The sequence below is a fragment of the Amblyraja radiata genome, chromosome 2 (genome assembly GCF_010909765.2).
Source record: "Amblyraja radiata isolate CabotCenter1 chromosome 2, sAmbRad1.1.pri, whole genome shotgun sequence".
NCBI classification, from domain to species: Eukaryota; Metazoa; Chordata; class Chondrichthyes; order Rajiformes; family Rajidae; genus Amblyraja; species Amblyraja radiata.
In genome coordinates, this window is record NC_045957.1 from 62,170,226 (window position 1) to 62,191,141 (window position 20,916).

A 20,916-nucleotide genomic window follows, 5' to 3' on the forward strand; every position below is an offset into this window, starting at 1 on the left:
AGGTGGGAAAGATTTAATATGAACCTGAAGGGCTACTTTTTTTCCAAAGGTGATATATGGAACAAGGTGCCAGAGAAGGTAATTGGGGCAGGTACTATCACAATGTTTAAAAAACAAGGATAGGATAGGTTTGGTGGAATATCAGCCAAACGCAGGCAGCTGGGATTAGTGTAGTTAGGGCATGTTCGTTGGTGTGGGCAAGTTCGGCCGAAGGGCCTGTTTCCATGCTGTATGATTCTACTGATTAGACTATGACGTAGTGACTCTTAAATGTGTTAACAAATTGAAGCCACTACTTTTGAATCTATATTTGTTAAGTAATTTGCTCCTTTTTTTATGTTGGCCCTTGGATGTATTGAAGACATTGGCCACACTGTTCCCAATCAATCACTTTTCTTGCTCCAGCTTATCAAATTACTTCTCTAATAAACAGTGGTGCAACTTTACCACTGCATGACCAGGGATCACAAGTGTCGTATGACATGCACTGCCAATAATGGCATTGTGGTGATATCTGGAACAATCACATGTCAAAGTTAACAAAAATGCTTATGTAAAAACAGCACGTACACATACGTGAAATTATGATTTCTTGCCTATTTATCAGGGAAAAAGCCAATATCTTTTTCACTACAGCAGAAGCCCTTCTGCAGCTCACCATCTCTTTCATACCTTTTTTTAATATGACAACAAATTGATTTCTTCCATTTATCTATCAGATGTGTAATACCAAGTCTACCAACTTGAATACACCAAGTCAACGAGTAACCATATGTTATTTTTAATCCCTCACCAAGGCATTAGATTTGAATTAATTTTGGAGTAATTATATTTTGTATTCTTTTTAAATTCAGAGAAAGAGAGTGACTATGTCAACTACTATCAAGGCTTGTGGGATTGCTCGGGGGACCAGGCTGATGAACTGTCTTTTAAACGTGGTGATGTCATTTACATTATTAACAAGGTAAATTAATACTATGCTTAAAATAATTAATTGTTTTGAAAATGAAATAGAGTTTTAAACCTGCATGCCAATGATCGGCAATTGTAAAATTTTATGTACAATTACAGCATGGTGTTTAAACATTCATATGTTTTTCGCAAAATAAAACCAGTTGTATTTCTTTGAAACAGATACACTTCTTAGTACGGTCTTCAGGTGGAAGATCACCTGACGACAGGTTATTGTGAAAGCATCTGTAGTGTCACTGCAGTATTAAGTTCTGCACTGCATCTCTGTTTAAAGCAGAGAAATATTAGATAGATCACCATTATTTTTAAAGTTTCAAAAGCACTTGACTATTGATTATGTCGTTTTTATGTGTTCCATTATTTATTCTATGTAATGTCTTGTATTTTATCTGGACCTGGAGCCTGTAATAAAAAGTAAGTAAGTAAGTATTGTAAATGCAGTGATTTGACATGAAGATGTGTTGTAATGCTCAATAAGCTAAGTGAGGTCCGTTTACTAGAATCTGAAAATAATTGAACACCGTACCAGAAATCTTGACAGCAGTGAAGAATAATTGTTCACTTAACATTATTTTAAAATAGTTTACGACTATGCATATTTAGATACACTTCCAACCATTCCAAAAATAAGTCTTTAATTGTTTGTATTTATAGGAGTAACTGCTGACCATGCTTTGGAAGGTCTTTCTTACTAATACTGTGAAGCAGTTGGTGTATTAGAGGTGTGACATAAGCGGAATTTGCCTATCATTTGTAATGATTCATAATTTCATTTGTAGTGATTTTGTTTTGGTGCTTTGGTATTGTGACATAGAAAATGTTCCAGTCAGCAAAAGAAAGGAGTTGTTGACAGGCAATTGAAATTTATTGGTAGTAGAATCAGATAAAGAAACAATGGACAGCATGGCGACTAAAGGGCATTGCAATCATTTAATGTCCCCTCTTTCCTGCCCTTGCACCCTTCCCCATTCTTGTCAACCATTGGCTCCCTATCACCCGCATTCTTAGATAAACACTGACATGCAAATATAGAGCAACTCGTCCAAATGACAGGAACTCATGTTTTACTTCAAAATGCTTTGAGTGATCAGCAAATTGTCATTCCCTATTGCACAAAAGTCCAAATTTGCCTTCTGTAATTGGCTCATTTGCCATGACTAGGATGACAGAGTTCTTGATGGCTTGTTCCAATAACTTTGGCAAATATTTCATTTGCTCAAGAGTCGAGTGTGCTTAATTGTCAAGTGCAGCAGTATTGTGAAATCTGTATTTGCAGCACCATAACAGGCTTGTAACACAATACACATAGAACATATATAATAAACAAAATTCAATAAAATAATAACTTAAATACCAGTGATTTGTGATCCCTGAATAACCATGTCAGTAAATAAAATGTTTTTGAAAACCCATAAAACTACAGAAACAAAGTTACTCCCTTACCATTAACAACTCGTTACAGAGGCTTAATAGCTTAATGTGCTGTTAAAAAAAAAAGACAAAGTGGTAGAGTAATTCAGTGCAGGACATGGATAGGTTACATTTTGGGTCCGAAAAGTCCAGTGTGAATAAGGGTCCTGATTCAAAATCTCACCTATCCACATTCTCCAGAGATGATGCCTGATCCACTGTTACTAATGGTGGATCATGATATGTCACCAACAGTGCACAATGACTATAGTGTGTTCCATATCCAAAATGTGCTCCAATTGCTCACCATGCCTATTCCAACAACTCCTCTCGAGCCAGCAACATCTAGCAAAGACAAAGTCAGCAGGTGCATGAGTACAGGAAAATCTGCAGATTATCCTCCAACCTGCGCACCATCCTACTTTGGCAGTATATCACCATGCCTTCACCGTCACTGGGAACTAAGTCCTGTAAAACTCTTTACAGAGGTATTGTGGAAGTAACTTTATGAGCGGAATGAACAATTATGTCATAATGGTGCTCTACTGAAATTGTACTTCTGGAGTAATATCTAAAGTGTCCTTTGTTTTGTAGCAACAACTGATTTTACTTCGGAGTCACGTGAGTGACTACGTGAAGAAGCCCGCCAGGACGCATGCGTGTCATATCGCTACACGCATTGCGAAACGGCAGACGCGGTGGAACGACGTTCCCCCGTAGCGGCAGCTTAAAAGCCGCAACTTGCAGGTAAGAGTTTACTCTGCGGTCTTTTTTGTTTCCATTTCCAACTACAGGTGGGAACATGGACAAAACAAAGAAGACAAGGTCTGCGACAAAGCTGGTGAGGGAGGACCGCGGAGCAGTGGGCAGCCAGCAGCAGCCAGCGGCACTTGGATCACCGATACTGGGATCAGCTGTGCCCGATGTCGCCTCCGCACCGGCCAGATCCACGCGGCCGGGCGGTAAGGCTAGACAAAAAACAAACAAGGTTGTGGACTCAGAGGAGTCCGACTTTGAACAACCGCAGGCGGCCATCGACCGTGAGCGCTGGAGCCGGATGGAGCGGTGTGTGGAGCATTTGCTCCAACGTGACAGACTCCGGGAGATGGAGTCGGGTCACAGTGGGCCCTATGATAAACCCACAGCAGTACCTCTTGAAGGGCTGCACAGTGCTTCTACCTCATCAGAGGGGAGCACTGCGGGTCAGTTCTGGGCTGACCTGGAAGAGGGGTCCGCAGAAGGAAAGACAAGTGTGCAAGGGGTGCAGGAACAAAAGAACCTACTGGACATGGTGTCCAATTTCATACAGCCAGACCAGACTGGTCAAAATCTGGAGCCAAAGCTAGCTGCCAGTATAGACTATATGTCTCTAAACCAGTTACAAGAACAGGCTGTACTGGACACCACATCAAGACACCTGGCACCGGGCAACTGCATATCCCTGAATGTTCCAATAGTAAACACCTGTATATGGAAACACATTGGAATAGGAGTCAGAAGTATGGACGTCAAATTATAAAAAGTATTGAAACTCCTAACAGCAGGGATAACAGCATTTGCCCGCACAGTGGATGACAAGGACATGTCCCAGGACCAACAAGATGCACTGGCACTACTCTGCAACACTCAACATGAGATAAACAACATCAGGAAGAGTGACATTCAACCCACACTAAACCCAAAATTCGCGGGACTGTGCAAACCTGGGACCACAAAACCACCAACACTATTATTTGGAGGCAACTTATCGAAGCAAGTCAAGGAGCTCGATGAGGAAGCAAAAACCCTGGGACTAATAAAAGGGACTCCATCAAAAACCCACTACAGCCAAAGACAGCACCCCTACGCACCCACCAGCAGAACAAGAATGACTGGTGAAAGCTCGAAGGCCCAGTACTCAAAACATGAGTCTTTTTTAGGCCATGGCGTATGCCGGCCTTCTTGGAAGATGTGCGGACCTCCAACGCCAACCAAACGACAAATCCAGACACTAGCGCAACAACAGCAGCGAAGAACCTACAAAAAGAAGTAAACCTGCCACTGGTAACTATGGAGGTAGGTGGGTCTGGTTCCCTACAAAATACAGGGAGCATGGAGGTTGGTGGGAGATTACACTCTTTTCTGAATGCATGGAGCATGTTAACAACCGATACTTACATCTTAAGCAGTATCCAGGGATATACAATAGAGTTTATACACAAGTACAGCCCTCCAGTTCAACATATACCGAACCGAATGTTCGTGCTTTCTGATAAAGAAAAATCAGAAGCGCAAGCTGAACTGGAGCGGCTTTACGTAAAAGGTGTAATTGAGCAAACTCAGCACGAACCATTAGAATTCGTGTCCAATATATTTACCAAAAACAAAAAAGATGGTGGTTGTCGCATCATCATAGATCTGACAAAATTGAATACATTTGTACAATATATTCACTTCAAAATGGAAATCTTTGTTACTGCTAAACAATTAATTTCCAAAGGTTACTTCATGGCCAGCATCGATATAAAAGATGCTTACTATTCAGTGCCTATACGAGGTGACCACAGATGCTACTTAAAATTCAACTGGATGGGACAACAATGGCAGTATAAAGCACTGCCAAATGGGTTATCATCAGCCCCCAGGCTGTTCACAAAAATTTTGAAACCAGCCCTAGCGTTTCTACGGAAACGAAAACACATGGTCATGGCATATTTAGATGACATACTCATTGTGGGCAAAACTTTGGAATTGGCCAAACAAACCGTAACAGCCACAAAACAGTTATTTGAAAAACTGGGATTTATTATCCATCCAGTTAAATCTAAACTTCCACTACTATGGACTATTTGGGGTTCACCATTGACTCAGTTCACATGTCGGTGGCTCTGCCTAAGGGAAAGGCTAGAGATTTAATAGAGGCTTGCAATAACCTCATTGACATCAGCAAACCATCCATCAGATTGGTAGCAAAAGTAATTGGCAAAATGGTGGCTGCCTTTCCAGCCACACAATTTGGACCTCTATATTACCAAAACTTACAGAGAGCAAAAATACAAGCACTGAAAACCAATGCAGATCACTTTGACAGGCCTATGAAACTACCAATCAAAGCTAAAATGGAACTAAAATGGTGGATAGATAACATCTGGCTTTGTTCCAATCCAATCATTGTCAGTAACCCTTCCATGGTACTACAAACTGATGCCAGTGCACTTGGGTGGGGAGCCACCAATACCATCATCAGCTGTGGAGGTAGATGGACTGCTCAGGAGGCATCATTATTACTCACACTGGGCATAAACTACCTGGAAATGTTGGGTGCATTCCATGGCCTAAAGTCATATTGTACTGGGTCATATCACCAGCATGTTAGACTACAGATAGACAATACCACCGTGGTAGCATACATTAACCACATGGGTGGAAACAAATCGACATCATGTGACAATCTGGCTAATACAATTTGGCAATGGTGTATCCAGAGAGATATTTGGATATCAGCCACTTACCTACCAGGAAGACTAAATTTAGTGGCAGACACCAGGTCACGCAAATTTAATGAAAACACCGAATGGATGTTGAATAAAAAAGTATTTGCTGATATTACAGCAAGATATGGAACACCAGATATTGATCTATTCGCATCCAGACTTAACCACCAGTTAGCAAATTATGTTTCATGGGACCCAGGCCCTGGGGCAGCGGCGACAGATGCATTTTCGCTGCATTGGGGGAAAATTGTTTATTTACGCATTCCCTCCTTTCTGCCTCATCAGTCGGGTATTAAGGAAAATACAACAAGACTCTGCGTCTGGTATTTTGGTAGTACCCGATTGGCCTACTCAACCATGGTTCCCAGTGGTACTAAACATGGTATTAGAACCATGTATCACCATCCCACATAGACCAGATTTATTGCTACATCCCGTAACAAGGGATAGCCACCCATGCCATAACCATTTGAACGTATTAATTTGTAGAGTTTAAAAACACCTCTACTACAACTGGGACTGACGGACCGAACAGTGAACATGATCTCGGCGGCCCAAAGACAGTCAACCAAAAAACAGTATCTGGTCTATATCAGGAAGTGGGAGATGCATTGTCACAAAAACAACATCACCCACAGAGACATGAACATCCCGTCTGTTCTGGAATATCTGGCAGGCCTCCACTATGATGAGGGGCTCAGTTACAGTGCCATCAACTGCGCCAGAAGTGCCCTGTCGACTTACCTATGGCAGGGGACAGAGCGTTACTCTGTTGGGACTCAGAGTTTAGAAGAATGAGAGGCGATCTCATTGAAACATATAAGATCGTGAGGGGCCTTGATCGGGTGGATGCACCGAGGATGTTCCCAATGATCGGGGAAACTAGAACTAGGGGACATAGTTGCAGAATAAGGGGGGGCTCTTTTAAAACTGAGATGAGGAAGAACTTCTTCACCCAGAGGGTGGTTAATTTATGGAATTCACTGCCCCAGGGAGCAGTGGAAGCAGAAACGTTAAATATATTTAAGACTAAAATAGATGGTTTTTTAGCTGCCAAGGGGATAAGGGGCTACGGGGAGAGGGCAGGGATATGGACCTAGGTATGGTTAGTATAGTAAGACCTGAGTGATCTCCTGGACAAGTGTCGATCGCCTGGATTGGGGTCGGAGAGGAATTTCCCGGATTTTTTTCCCGAATTGGACCTGGGTTTTTATCCGTTTTTTTGCCTCCCCCAGGAGATCACGAGGTTCTTGGGGTGGAGAGGGGTGATAGCGGTATAAAGGGGAGGGTAGTGTCTTGTGTTCTGTGTCTTGTGTCTACTGTTTGTGGGTAAGTGTGTCTGTTTAGTGTTCAGCCAAGAGCGAATGGCGGTGCGGGCTCGACGGACCTGGTGGTCTACTCTCGCACCTACTTTCTATGTTTCTATGTTTCTATGACTCACCCACTGGTAACAAAACGTATGAGGGGAATTTTTAATACTAATCCCCCAAGAACCAGGTACTCCCAAATATGGGATGTAAGTATTGTCCTGAAGATGCTCAGGAATTGGTCTCCAGCAACAGCTCTGTCCCTACACAGACTGACATTAAAAACAGTCATGCTAATGGCATTGGTCACGGCACAGAGGGTACAGTCACTGCATAAACTAAGACTGGACAACATGACTTCCTCAACTGAAAATATTACGTTTCATATCTATGAATTAGTAAAGCAGAACAGACAGGGATCAGCAGGCCTCAATATACAATTTAGGTCATACCCAACAGATGACCGTCTCTGTATAGTAAGACATTTGTCGTTATACATGGAGAAAACGAAAATCATAAGAGGCAATGAGAAGGCACTTCTGGTCAGCCACAAGCAACCACACAAAAGAGTGATGGTCCAGACCATCTCAAGATGGCTGAAACAGGTGCTAACACAGGCTGGGGTGGATACTAATATTTAAAAATCTCATTCCACCAGGGCTGCAGCTACATCGGCAGCAATACAGTTGGATGTACCAATGGACCAAATCCTCAAGGCAGCAGGATGGTCAGGGGAAAAAACATTCCAACTATTTTACAACAAACCAGTAATGAAACCTGGAACGCTTGCAGAAACAATTTTAAGTTCTATAAATTAATTTAAACCCATAAAAAGGGGTTATAATTTTGTGTTAACAAATTTTATGATTTCAATGTCGAATTCATGTCCAAATTATGTTAACACAATTCCTCCTACAGTCATCAAGGCAGACGTGATGCATGGACTCGTTTCCACGGCATGAAATCACAGAGCTTTAAAATCTTCACGTAGTCACTCACGTGACTCCGAAGTAAAATAGAAAGATTAAACGAGAACTTACCAGTTTGAAGTTTGATCTGTATTTTATGAGGAGTTACGATGAGGGATTACGTGCCCTCCGCTCGCACCCTTGATCATATACTCAACTGGTATCTCTTTTCTAATCTTACTATGTTTAGTCATTACAGTTATCTGTGATTTCACACCGCTGCTTTGAAGAATGACACGCATGCGTCCTGGCGGGCTTCTTCACGTAACCCCTCATCGTAACTCCTCATAAAATACAGATCAAACTTCAAACTGGTAAGTTCTCGTTTAATCTTACTATTCTGTACCATAAGTTGTAGAATCCTCTGGTGCCAGCATGGAGTTCAATGGTTGGGAACATTTGATCCAAAATTGGCTGGTTTTATGTCTTACCAATTATCTACTCTCACGCCAGTAAGATAGAGTCAGTAACAGAATTTGGCAACATTTACCTAAGATGTCAGAAGTGTTAAAAATAAATCCTACGATGGATTTTTAGTATTAATGTGCAGTTGAGTCACAAAAAAGCTGCTTTTGGATAATATGGGCAATCCTTCGGTTGTTTAGTTTAGTTTATTGTCATGTGTAATGAAGTTCAGGGAAAATCTTTAGTTGCGTGCTAACCAGTCAGCGGAACGACTATAATGCTATAAATCGCTATAAATGTTTGGAGAATAATCATCTGTGACAAATAACATATTACTCAGTTTGTTGTACATTTGTAATGAATTCCAGAAGCATGAGTCGCTTATTTCACTATGACACAGACCTGCAAATGTTCATGAATTTGAAAACTTCCTTGTACAGATCGGAGATTTAATTTTCTTATGTGCACAATTTTTTTTGTATGAAAACAGATCAATATTCACCCAAAACAAAGGCTGTGAATCACAGTATGTCAGATTTACAATTTACATCTGAAGAAGGGTCTCGACCCGAAACGTCATACATTCTTTCTCTCCAGAGATGATGCCTGTCCCGCTGAGTTACTCCAGCATTTTGTGTCTACTTACAATTTACGCCACCTGGTGCACATTAGCCAGCTGTGTTATTAATATGTTCAAAGGAGAATAAAGCACAGGCCCAATATGAATGATTTTTATTTATATTTATTGAATATTTGACAGTCTAAACCACAACAAACTAAACATTTTGAAAAATGAAAGTTATTACAAATGAAATTCACAAAGTGTAGTTAAATTTCAGATTTGATGTGGATGTTGCAGTAAATCTGAGGTTTAATTAAATGTGTTCCTTTGCCTAGATGCTGATATTCTAAAATGATTTAAACATTTTGAGAATTATTTTGACAACATTTTGCTTTTCATTCGTTTCTGTGAATAAGTAAAATTATTTTTGCCGTTTAGGTGTGTGCTAGATGTTTTCAATGCTGCATACAATACAATCACCAGTGAATTGGCACTGAACCAGTTGTTGGAACCACATGTGCTCAAGTCCTCAGCCCCTGCAGGACTTCATATTCTGTACTGCCCTCAAAAACACTGTTACCTCCTCAATAAGAGTTAGTCAGATTGGACAAACAAGTTCTGCTCTTGACAAAGCCATGCTGGGTTTCTCTGAATAATCCCTGCCTTTCTAAATGCCCATAAATCCTGCGTCTCATAATTTTTTCCAATAACTTCCCTACCACTGATGTCAGGCTCAGGATCTGTAATTGTTCGTTTTTTCCCTGTTACCCCTCTTGAAAAGGGGTCAATATTTGCTGTACTCAAATTATTTTTTACCACACTTGTGGCCAGCAAATGCGTAGAGATCTCAGCAGAGCCCCAGCAATCTCTTCCTTTGTCTTTCGTAGCAACCCGGAATAAATCTAATTTGGCCTGGGAATTTTACCTGTACGACCAGCAGGGCATTGAGAACCTCATCTATATTTATGAATACTTGCATTAGGATTTCACCTTCCCCTTCCCCGAGTTCTCCAAACAAACTTTTGTTTTCTTCGTAATGAAAGGTATTCATTTAGGATCTCGCATTCATCACCTGGCTCCACACACAGACTGTACCAATTAACCCTTGCATGGATCCTCCTCGAACCCTAGTTATTCTTTTGTCTTGATTATACATATAAATCCCTTTGGATTTTCCATAATCCTGTTTACCAATGATATTAAATTGTGACCCCCCCACTTTGCCTTCATAAGTTCTTTTTTAAGCATCTGGGTGTGCATTCTCCATGCTGAGTTTGCTATAACTGAGGAGCTATTGAAGTTTGCCAGGCAGAATAGCACAAATATTGTTTCAACAAGGAGGTCATAGAAATTGATTAAGAGACAAAAGTAGAGTAAGAATGTAAACTTTCAGAGAACATAAAGGTGCACTGTGAAAGCTTTTACAAATATGTAAATAGAAAATAATTAGTGAAGTCAGGTGTAGCTCACCTGCTGTCAGAAGCAGGGAAATTTGTAATGGGGAATCGGCCAACCCCTTTGATTCAAAATTTATTGTTCAAGCAGTTTTCTAGATTTTAGTTTTCATTAGAGATTATACTTTTCCTTCAGTATCTCTTCATTGTCATTATTTTACTTTTTGTACTGGTTTATGGAAAATTAAGAATTCTAACTTCCTGATACTGATCTTGATTCCACAAAATACATTTTATTGTGGAAAGGTTCAAGGATTTGGTTACAGGTAAGGGGTCAAAAATGACTAAATGTATAGCTCTTTGGAAATCTACAGCACAGAGCTACTGATTTCTACAGTTGACAGTGTTTGGGCCATCTGCACATAACCCTTTTGAGAGAGATTGATTGCCAACTTTCAAAAGCTAATCATTCATTTTGTGATATTGATATTGCTTTCATTGTAATGTGAAGTCTAGGTGTTTCCTGAGATTCTTGAAATTCACCAGAGAAACAAAGTAGAGATCCAAGAATTTGCAGATTGTGTATCAAAAATCAAATTGGAAGCAGAGGTGATAGTCACCATTTAGTTGAGATCTGCATCAGGACAACTGAAATGCTGAAACATTCTGTGTCAAAGATATCAATGCAACTCAGGGGTCAAAATCAATTTCTTATCTGCTGATACATTTTGTTCACAATACTTATACTGACAGATTATATTATACATGATGATATACGAAAATAGGTGGATGGGCAGGTAGTGCAGAGAAAGCAGGGACTCTGCAGAAGAGCTTGGACAGGTTGGGAGAGTGGGCAGAGAAGTGGCAGGTGGAATACAGTGTAGTAAAATGTACAGTCATGCATATTGGTAGGAGGAATAAAGGCCCAGACGCAGGATTCCCAAAAAGGTAATTTGCATAGTGAAGGCAGGCAAACGCAATACTAGCATTTATATACTAGAATTCAAAAACAGGGATGCCATTCTGAGGCTCTGTAAGGCGCTGGTCAGGCAGCATTTGGAGTATTGTGAGCAATTCTGGGCCCCATATCTGAGGAAGGATGTGCTGGCTCTGGAGATGGTCCAGAGGAGGTTTACGAGAATGATCCCAGGAATGAGTGGGTTAATATATGATGAGCGTTTGAAGGCACTGGGCCTCTACTCGTTGGAGTTTAGAAAGAGGAGGGGGGACCTCATTGAAACATACCATAAAGTGAAATGGCTGGATAGAGTGGATGTGGAGAGGACTAGTGTTCGTAGCCTCAGAATTAAAGGATGTTCCTTTTCAAGAAACACTTATCAAGAATACACCTAGCAAATTCTGCTCCACCTAAACATTTGGCATTTAGAAAGTCCCAGTCAATATTGGGGAAGTTAATATTACCCACTGATCCCCTGTTGCTTTGGCTTCTATCGGTGATCTGTCTACATATCTGTTTTTCTATCTCCATCTTACTACTGGGGGGCCTATTATACAATCTCATTAGAGTGCTTGCACCATTCTTATTTCTAAGCATAACCTTTATCGCCCCAGCAGATGAACCCTCCAGTATGTCCTCCATGAATTCCAGTCCTCCATGAATGCCACCATGACAGTCTCCCAGATTAGTAGAGCAACTCCTCTGCCTTTCTTTCCTCCCTTTGATTGGCAGCTGAAACATCAAAACCCTGGGACATTGAGCAGCCAGTTGTGTCCCTGACACAGCTATGTTTCCACAATGTCCAAAACATCATAGCCCCAAGCACTGATCCAAGCACTGTTCATATGCTTTCCCAACTATACTCCTTACATTAAAATAAATATACTTCAGCTGATCAGTTTTGCCATTTTGCTTCACCACCTCCTGCCTGCCCTTCCTTTGAGACTTACTGGTCCTAACCTGTACTTTCCTATCATCCTTCCAATTTTTGACCACTTACTCTGGCTCCCACCCCCTGCCTCTCTAATTTAAATCCTCCCTAAGTAACATCATAATTAGTAAGTTTGCAGATGACACTAAAGCTGGCGATATTATCAGTGAAGTATAATGGTGTGTTGATCAACTGAGCCAATGACCAGATGGTGTTTGGCAGATGGAATTTAATTCAGATAAATGCAAGGTAAGACAACCCAGGGCAGGATTTACAAAGTAGATGGTATGATCCTGGGGAGTGTTGTATAACAGGGAGACCCAGGAGTACAGGGGCATGTTTTCATGAGAGTGGTAACAAGGGTTGACCAGTTAGTGAAAAATACATTTAGCACACTTGCCTTCACAGGTCAGGTAGTGAGAACAGGAGTTGGGACATCATGTTCCAGCTGTGCAAAATGTTAGTAAGACAGAGTTTGGAGTACTGTTGTGGTTGCCCTGCTTACAGGATGGATGCTATTTAACTGGAATGGGTGCAAACAAATTTACGAGGATGTTACCGAGTCTGGAAGGTTTGAGTTATAAGTTTAGGCTGAGTCATGATTCCTTGAAGCATAGGAGGTTGATGAGTTTTGTAAAATCTTGTGGACTGTAGATACGATGAAAAGCTACAGTGTTTTCTTCAATGTTAGTGAGTCTAAAACTAGAGGGCATAGGTTTAAGGTGAGTGGGGATACATTTAAAAGGGATCTGAGGAGCAACTTTTTCACACTGAATGTGGTGCATATATAGAGCAGGCTGCCAGAGGGTGGCAAGTGGTGGAGTTGCTGCCTCACAGCGCCAGGGACCCGGGTTTAATCCTGACTCTGGGTGCTCTCTGTACAGAGTTTGATGTTCTCTATATGATCATGTGGGTTTGCTCCGGATGCTCCAGTTTCTTCATACATTCCAAAGACATGCAGGTTTCTAAGTTGATTCATAAAGCTAGAGTAACTCAGCGGGTCATTCAGCATCTCTGGACAAAAAAGGAATAGGTGATGTTTCAGGTCGAGACCCTTCTTCAGACTGAGAATCAGGGGAAAGGGAATACAATTCAATTTATTGTCATTTGGACCCCTTGAGGTCCAAACGAAATGTCGTTTCTGCAGCCATACATTACAAAACAAAAAGACCCGAGACACAACACAGTTTACACAAACATCCATCACATCGTTGTGATGGAAGGCAAAAAAAAACTTATCTCTCCACTGCACTCTCCCCCCCGATGTCAGAGTCAGAGTCAAAGTCAAAGACCCCGGCTGGCGATGGCGATTGTCCCGCGGCCATTAAGGTGTCCTTGAGACTCTTGAAAGGCGCCCATAAATAAAATGTATTATTATTAAAGCCACGCCAGGTGATGCAAGGTCGCGCACCGGGTCTTGGTGTTAGAGCCCCCGGCGTGCGCTCGCAGAGTCCTGCGACCATTCCAAGCCGCGCGGGGCGATGGTGTAAGGCCCCGCTCAGGTGCTCTTCAACCCCGCAACTCGGGCGGGAGAAGTCGCCGTTGCGGAAGCCCCGAAAAGCGGTCACCCAGCAGGGACCCGCGGGCTCCCGGTTGCAGCCTCCGAACCTCCGGAGGTCGGGTGGCAGCAGTGCTCAACCACAGCTCCACCCGCTCCGGACTCGGCCAGCCCCGTGACGGTGAGGTGAGTAGTCGGCAGCTCCACAGCTGGAACCCCAGGTCGTTCCTGTTGGAGGCCGCTCCACGTTGCAGCCCCAACGACAACGGAGACCCGACAAAGAAAAGGTCGGGTCTCCCGTGCAGGGGAAATATTTTAAAGTTACCCCCTCCCCCCCACACCACCCCCACCCCCCCCCACACACATACCCCAACAAAAAAAATAACAAAAACTACATAAAAACGAGACAAAAAATAATAAAACACAGACGGACTGCAGAGGCCGCTGCTGATGAGAGTCGCGCCGCCCAACCGAAATAAGCAATATAGACGGTGATAGAGAGAGATTTTGAACAAATCAATGAAAGATATGCTAAAAAGTGACAATGATACAGGCCATTGGTAGCTGCGGGCAAGGTGAAATTGAGTTACAGGCAATGAAACACCAGGACGACAGTGAAACTGGTACAACTATGGTGGGGGAGGAACGGAGACAGAGGGGATGCAAAGGTTACGTGAAGTTAGAGAAATCAAAAGTCATACCGCTGCCAAGTAAGCTGCCCAAGCGACATATGAGGTGCTGTTCCTCCAATTTATATTTTGCCTCACTCTGACAATTGAGGTAGCCCCAGGACAAAAAAGTCAGTATGGGAATGGGAAGGGTAGTTAAAATGTTTGGCAACCAGGAGATCACGTAGGGTCAGGCGGACTGAGCGAAGGTGTTCAGCAAAATGCTCGCCCAGCCCACGTTTGGCCCGCCGAAGAGTCCACACCTGGAATAACGGATGCAGTACAGGCGGTTAGAGGTGGTGCAAGTGAACCTTTGCCTAACCTGAAAGGACTGTTGGGGTCCCTGGACAGAGTCGAGGGAGGAGGTATAGAGACAGGTGTTACATCACCTGCAGTTGCAGTGGACAATACCTGGGGAGGCGGTGGTTTCGGTGGGAAGGGATGAGTTAACCTGGGAGTTACGGAGGGAACGGTCTCGGCGGAAAGAGGTAGAAATGGTAAAATGTGACTAGTAGTGGGATCCTGTTGAAGGTGACGAAAATGTCCGAGGATTATGTGTTGTATGCGATGGCTGATGGGGTGAAAGGTAAGGACTAGAGGGACTCTGTACCCATTGCGGCTGGGGGGAAGGTTGAGCAAGAGCGAAGCTGCGAGGTACCGAGAGACACGTGTGAGGGCCTTATCTATGATAGAAGAGGGGAATCCCAGTTCCCTAAAGAATGATGACATATCAGATGTCCTGCTATGGAACACCTCATCTTGGACGCAGATAGACAATAGGTGCAGGAGTAGCCATTCAGCCCTTCGAGCCATTCAATGTGATCATGGCTGATCATCCACAATCAGTACCCCGTTCCTGCCTTCTCCCCATATCCCCTGACTCCGTTATCTTTAAGAGCCCTATTTAGCTCTCTCTTGAAAGTATCTAGAGAACAGGCCTCCACCGCCCTCTGAGGCAGAGAATTCCACAGACTCACAACTCTCTGTGAGAAAAAGTGTTTCCTCTTCTCTGTTCTAAATGGCTTACCCCTTATTCTTAAACTGTGGCCCCTGATTCTGGACTCCCCCAACATCAGGAACATGTTTCCTGCCTCTAGCATGTCCAAACCCTTAATAATCTTACAGGTTTCAATAAGATACCCTCTCATCCGTCTAAATTCCAGAGTATACAAGCCCAGCCGCTCCATCCTCTCAGCACATGACAGTCCCGCCATCCCAAGAATTAACCTTGTGAGCCTACGCTGCACTCCCTCAATAGCAAGAATGTCCTTCCTCAAATTTGGAGACCAAAACTGCACACAATACTCCAGTTGAGGTCTCACTAGGGCCCTGTACAACTGCAGGAGGCCCTCTTTGCTCCTACACTCAACTCCTCTTATTATGAAGGCCAACACGCCATTTGCTTTCTTCACTGCCTGCTGTACCTGCATGTTTACTTTAATCAACTGATGAACAAGGACCCCCAGATCCTGTTGTACTTCCCCTTTTCCCAACTTGACACCATTTAGATAATGAGCCTGAAGAAGGGTTTCGGCCCGAAACGTTGCCTATTTCCTTCGCTCCATAGATGCTGCCGCACCTGCTGAGTTTCTCCGGCATTTTTGTCATACCTTTGATTTTCCAGCATCTGCAGTTCCTTCTTGAACACCATTTAGATAATAATCTGCCTTCTTGTTTTTGCTACCAAAGTGGAGAACCTCACATGTATCCACATTAAACTTCATCTGCCATGCATCTGCCCACTCACCCAACCTGTCCAAGTCACCCTGCATTCTCATAGCATCCTCCTCACAGTTCACACTGCCACCCAGCTTTGTGTCATCTGCAAATTTGCTAATGTTACTTTGAATCCCTTCATCTAAATCATTGATGTATATTATAAATGTGGAATAGACAGACGAATTGGGATTATGGGATAGTCTTTGCAGGAGGCAGGGTGGGAAGAAGTGTAGTCTAGATAGTTGTGGGTGTCAATAGGTTTATAATAGATGTCAGTCATAATTGGCTTCTGTAAATTGACTCTAGTGTGTAGATATAACTAGTGTATTGGTGATTGCCGGTCAGCGTGGACTTGGTGGGTCGAAGGGCCTGTTTCCATGCTTTATCTAGAAAAATTTTAAACTAAAGTAAGTGGTAGTGGCAAATACACTTCTGGAATTTAAAAGATACATGGACAAGATACGTGCACAGGCTAGTCTGCAGGGATGTTTAGAGGCTACAGACTGGAACATCTTTAAGGTGGCCACAGATGACATTCATGAATACACAGAGGCTGTGAGTGACTACATCAGCTGGTGCACATCTATATGTGCCCCTCCCAGAACTGTGCGTGTGTTTCCAAACCAGAAACCTTGGTTCAATGGAAACATAAAACAGAAGATCAGGAAAAGGCAGGAAGCTTTTAAGTCAGGAGATCAAAGGGAGTACAAGAAAGCCCAGTACGAGCTACAGAAGTCCATCAGAGCTGCAAAGAGGGCTTATTCCCAAAAACTTGAAAGCTTTTACCTAAGTAACAACACACGCAGTATGTGGCAGGGAATCCAAGCAGTCACAAACTACAAGAAAACAGTACCAACCACAGACCCCCAGGATGTCACCCTCCCAGACAGCCTTAATACCTTCTACACCAGGTTTGACAGACTGAACACAGACACCCCCTCAAAAGCCCCATGCAACCCCACGGACACTGTTTTTCAGGTGACACCCGTACAGGTCCTGAAAGCTCTGAGGCAGGTGAACCCCCACAAGGCTGTGGGACCAGATGGCGTCCCTCCTAAAGTTCTGAAGGCCTGTGCAGAACAACTCACGGGAGTGTATGTAGACATCTTCAATCTGTCTTTAAACCAAGCAGTGGTCCCCCGTATTTTTAAATATTCCACCATTGTACCAGTTCCAAAAAAAACAAACCCATCCACCCTGAATGACTTCAGGCCAGTGGCACTCACGCCAGTTGCCATGAAGTGTCTAGAAAAACTGGTTCTCACACACATCAATCACATGGTCCCGGGCACGATCGACCCCCTCCAGTTCGCCTACCGCCCCAACCGCTCAGTGGACGACGCAGTGGCCATTGCTCTACATCACATCCTGCAACACCTGGACAGCAGAGGAACATACGTCAGAACGCTGTTCCTGGATTATAGCTCGGCCTTTAACACCATTCGCCCGGGCAGGCTGACTGAGAAGCTGACAGACCTCGGCATCCCGACTCCCACCTGCAACTGGATCTTGGATTTCCTGACTGAAAGACCACAGGTGGTGAGGATGGGAAGGAGGGTGTCTGCAGAGCTCACCGTCAGCACAGGATCACCACAAGGCTGCTGTCTCAGTCCCAAACTTTTCACCCTGTACACACACGACTGTGTCTCCACCCAGGAAAATACCATCATTATTAAGTATGCGGATGATACCACCATCCTGGGCCTCATCAAGGGGGGGGACGAGTCGGGCTACAGGAGTCTGGTGAACGACATTCTTGCCTATGGTGAGGTGAACGACCTAAGCCTCAACACAGACAAGACAAAAGAAATAATAATGGACTTCAGAAAAAATCCACCCCCCCTGCAGCCCCTCATCATCAAGGGGACTGTGGTGGAGAGGGCTGACAGTTACAGATACCTGGGACTACAAATAACATCAGATCTGAACTGGACTTTGAACACTGCAGCCACAGTGAAAAAAGCCCAGCAGAGACTGTACTTCATCAGGCTGCTCAGAAAAGCTGGTCTGCACTGTCGCCCTCTCACCCAGGTCTACAAAGGACTGGTAGAGAGCATCCTCACCACAGGCATCACGGTGTGGTATGGAAACACCACACAGACAGAGAGGAAGGCTCTGCAAAGAGTCATAAAGACTGCAGAGAGGATCATCAGAACTGAACTCCCCTCCATGGACACAATCTACACACAGCGCTGTCAAAAAAGAGCAGGGAGAATCATTAGAGACACACTACATCCAGCTCACTCCCTGCTCAAACACAAAAACTGCACATACAACCTCAGGCACAGACGAACGGACAGTATCGCCACAAATAGAACACGCTTTTTTAAGAGCTTCTTCCCTGCAACAGTGAGACTCTTGGCCAAAACACAACAAAATGAACTGATGTCCTGATTATAGTGTTTGTGCAAGTTACAATGCTCTATGTGTCTTCTGTGTGTCTTTTTTAATTTTTTTTAAATTTTTTTATTTTTAATTTAAATTTTTAACTTAACTTGACTCTCTGAATAGCCGCACAAGAGTTCCTATGTGTGGAAGCACAAATGGCAAATAAAGTTTTTGACCTTTGACCTTTTGACCTTTGACAAGTACATGGATAGGAAAGGTTTGGAAGGATATGAGTTTAGGGATAAGTGCGACTAGCTTAGTATGGCAACTTGGTCAGCATGGACGAATTATGCCGCAAAATCTATTTCCGTACTATATAGCTCTATCATTTGAAGGTTTCCTCAATCACACCAGGGTGCATTTAATTCCATCTTATATTGCATATTCTATGAAGAACAAAATGGCCAACAATCAGCCTGCAATTACAAATTTGTAGCTGCATAACAAACGGGACCAATGAAGAAGTGTGTTGTTTGCAGAGGCATTTTCTACAATATATGTGTACAAAAAGTCAGTTAATGTATTGTGTCAGAACACTAGGAGGCATCTCAGGATGTTGAATCACATGGTGTAAGCCATCTTCTACCTCCTAGAAGAAAATTTGCTTTCTGTAGGATCTGATGTTAGTTGTGTAACTATTGATGTTGACATTTTCATTGTCGTTAAATATCTTTACTTCCATGAGCGGAAATCCTGGGGGGTTGGGGGGGTGTGGGGGGACACGTCCCCCCTCCCCAATGCTTTGAGAAGTGGGAGACAAATCCCCCCCTCCCCCCTTGTTTTGTAATTCGGACTTTATCAGATAACATATAACATATAACATATAACATATAACAATTACAGCACGGAAACAGGCCATCTCGACCCTTCTAGTCCGTGCCGAACACATAATCTCCCCTAGTCCCATATACCTGCGCTCAGACCATAACCCTCCATTCCTTTCCCATCCATATAACTATCCAATTTATTTTTAAATGATAAAAACGAACCTGCCTCCACCACCTTCACTGGAAGCTCATTCCACACAGCTACCACTCTCTGAGTAAAGAAGTTCCCCCTCATGTTACCCCTAAAATTCAGTCCCTTAATTCTCAAGTCATGTCCCCTTGTTTGAATCTTCCCTACTCTCAGTGGGAAAAGCTTTTCCACGTCAACTCTGTCTATGCCTCTCATCATTTTAAAAACCTCTATCAAGTCCCCCCTTAACCTTCTGCGCTCCAAAGAATAAAGCCCTAACTTGTTCAACCTTTCTCTGTAACTTAGTTGCTGAAACCCAGGCAACATTCTAGTAAATCTCCTCTGTACTCTCTCTATTTTGTTGACATCCTTCCTATAATTAGGCGACCAAAATTGTACACCATATTCCAGAATTGGCCTCACCAATGCCTTGTACAATTTTAACATTACATCCCAACTTCTATACTCAATGCTCTGATTTATAAAGGTCAGCACACCAAAAGCTTTCTTTACCACCCTATCTACATGAGATTCCACTTTCAGGGAACTGTGCACAGTTATTCCCAGATCCCTCTGTTCACCTACATTCTTCAATTTCCTACCATTTACCATGTACGTCCTATTTTGATTTGTCCTGCCAAGATGTAGCACCTCACACTTATCAGCATTAAACTCCATCTGCCATCTTTCAGCCCACTCTTCCAACTGGCATAAATCTCTCTGTAGACTTTGAAACTCTACTTCATTACCCGCAACCCCACCTATCTTAGTATCATCTGCATACTTACTAATCCAATTTACCACACCATCGTCCAGATCATTGATGTACATGACAAACAACAGTGGACCCAACACAGATCCCTGTGGCACCCCACTCGTCACTGGCCTCCAACCTGACAAACAACCATCCTTTGGTTGGAGAAGATGCTTTCTCAGAGCTAAATCGGCCCGTTCATAGGGCCTTTTAGCGCCCGACGTGACTTAAAATCAAACTGCTGCATCGAGGCGATCGAGGTTCCCGATGTTGAAGCCCCCGCTGGCCGATGAAAGGCCCCGTGAATGGGCCGATTCAAGCCCCACGATTCGGGGCGGACGAAGCTGCTGTTGCTGGAGTTCTGAATCGGTCATCAATCAGGTCAGCTTCCGATGTTTCCGTCCACAGGGCCCACGGCCGAAGTCTCGCGTGTGTGCGCATGCGCGCGCAGCCGCCAAGAAATTGTGTGTCCCCCATGTTTTGATAGCGATTTCCGTGCCTGTTTACTTCCATATTTCAGATCCTAACAGTTAGGTTATTCCAATCAGTCTG

At 43.4% G+C, this 20,916-nt stretch overlaps 1 protein-coding gene across 2 annotated transcripts in view; it reads left to right on the top strand.

Moving 5' to 3' along the window:
* The window catches only part of skap2 (src kinase associated phosphoprotein 2), a 254,169-nt gene that overhangs the window by 200,087 nt on the left and 33,166 nt on the right, over positions 1-20,916 (top strand). For both annotated transcript variants that reach the window (XM_033047701.1, XM_033047707.1), the window contains exon 11: positions 855-964. In XM_033047701.1, the coding sequence (XP_032903592.1) occupies positions 855-964 (110 nt within the window). The remainder of the gene's footprint in view (positions 1-854; positions 965-20,916) is intronic.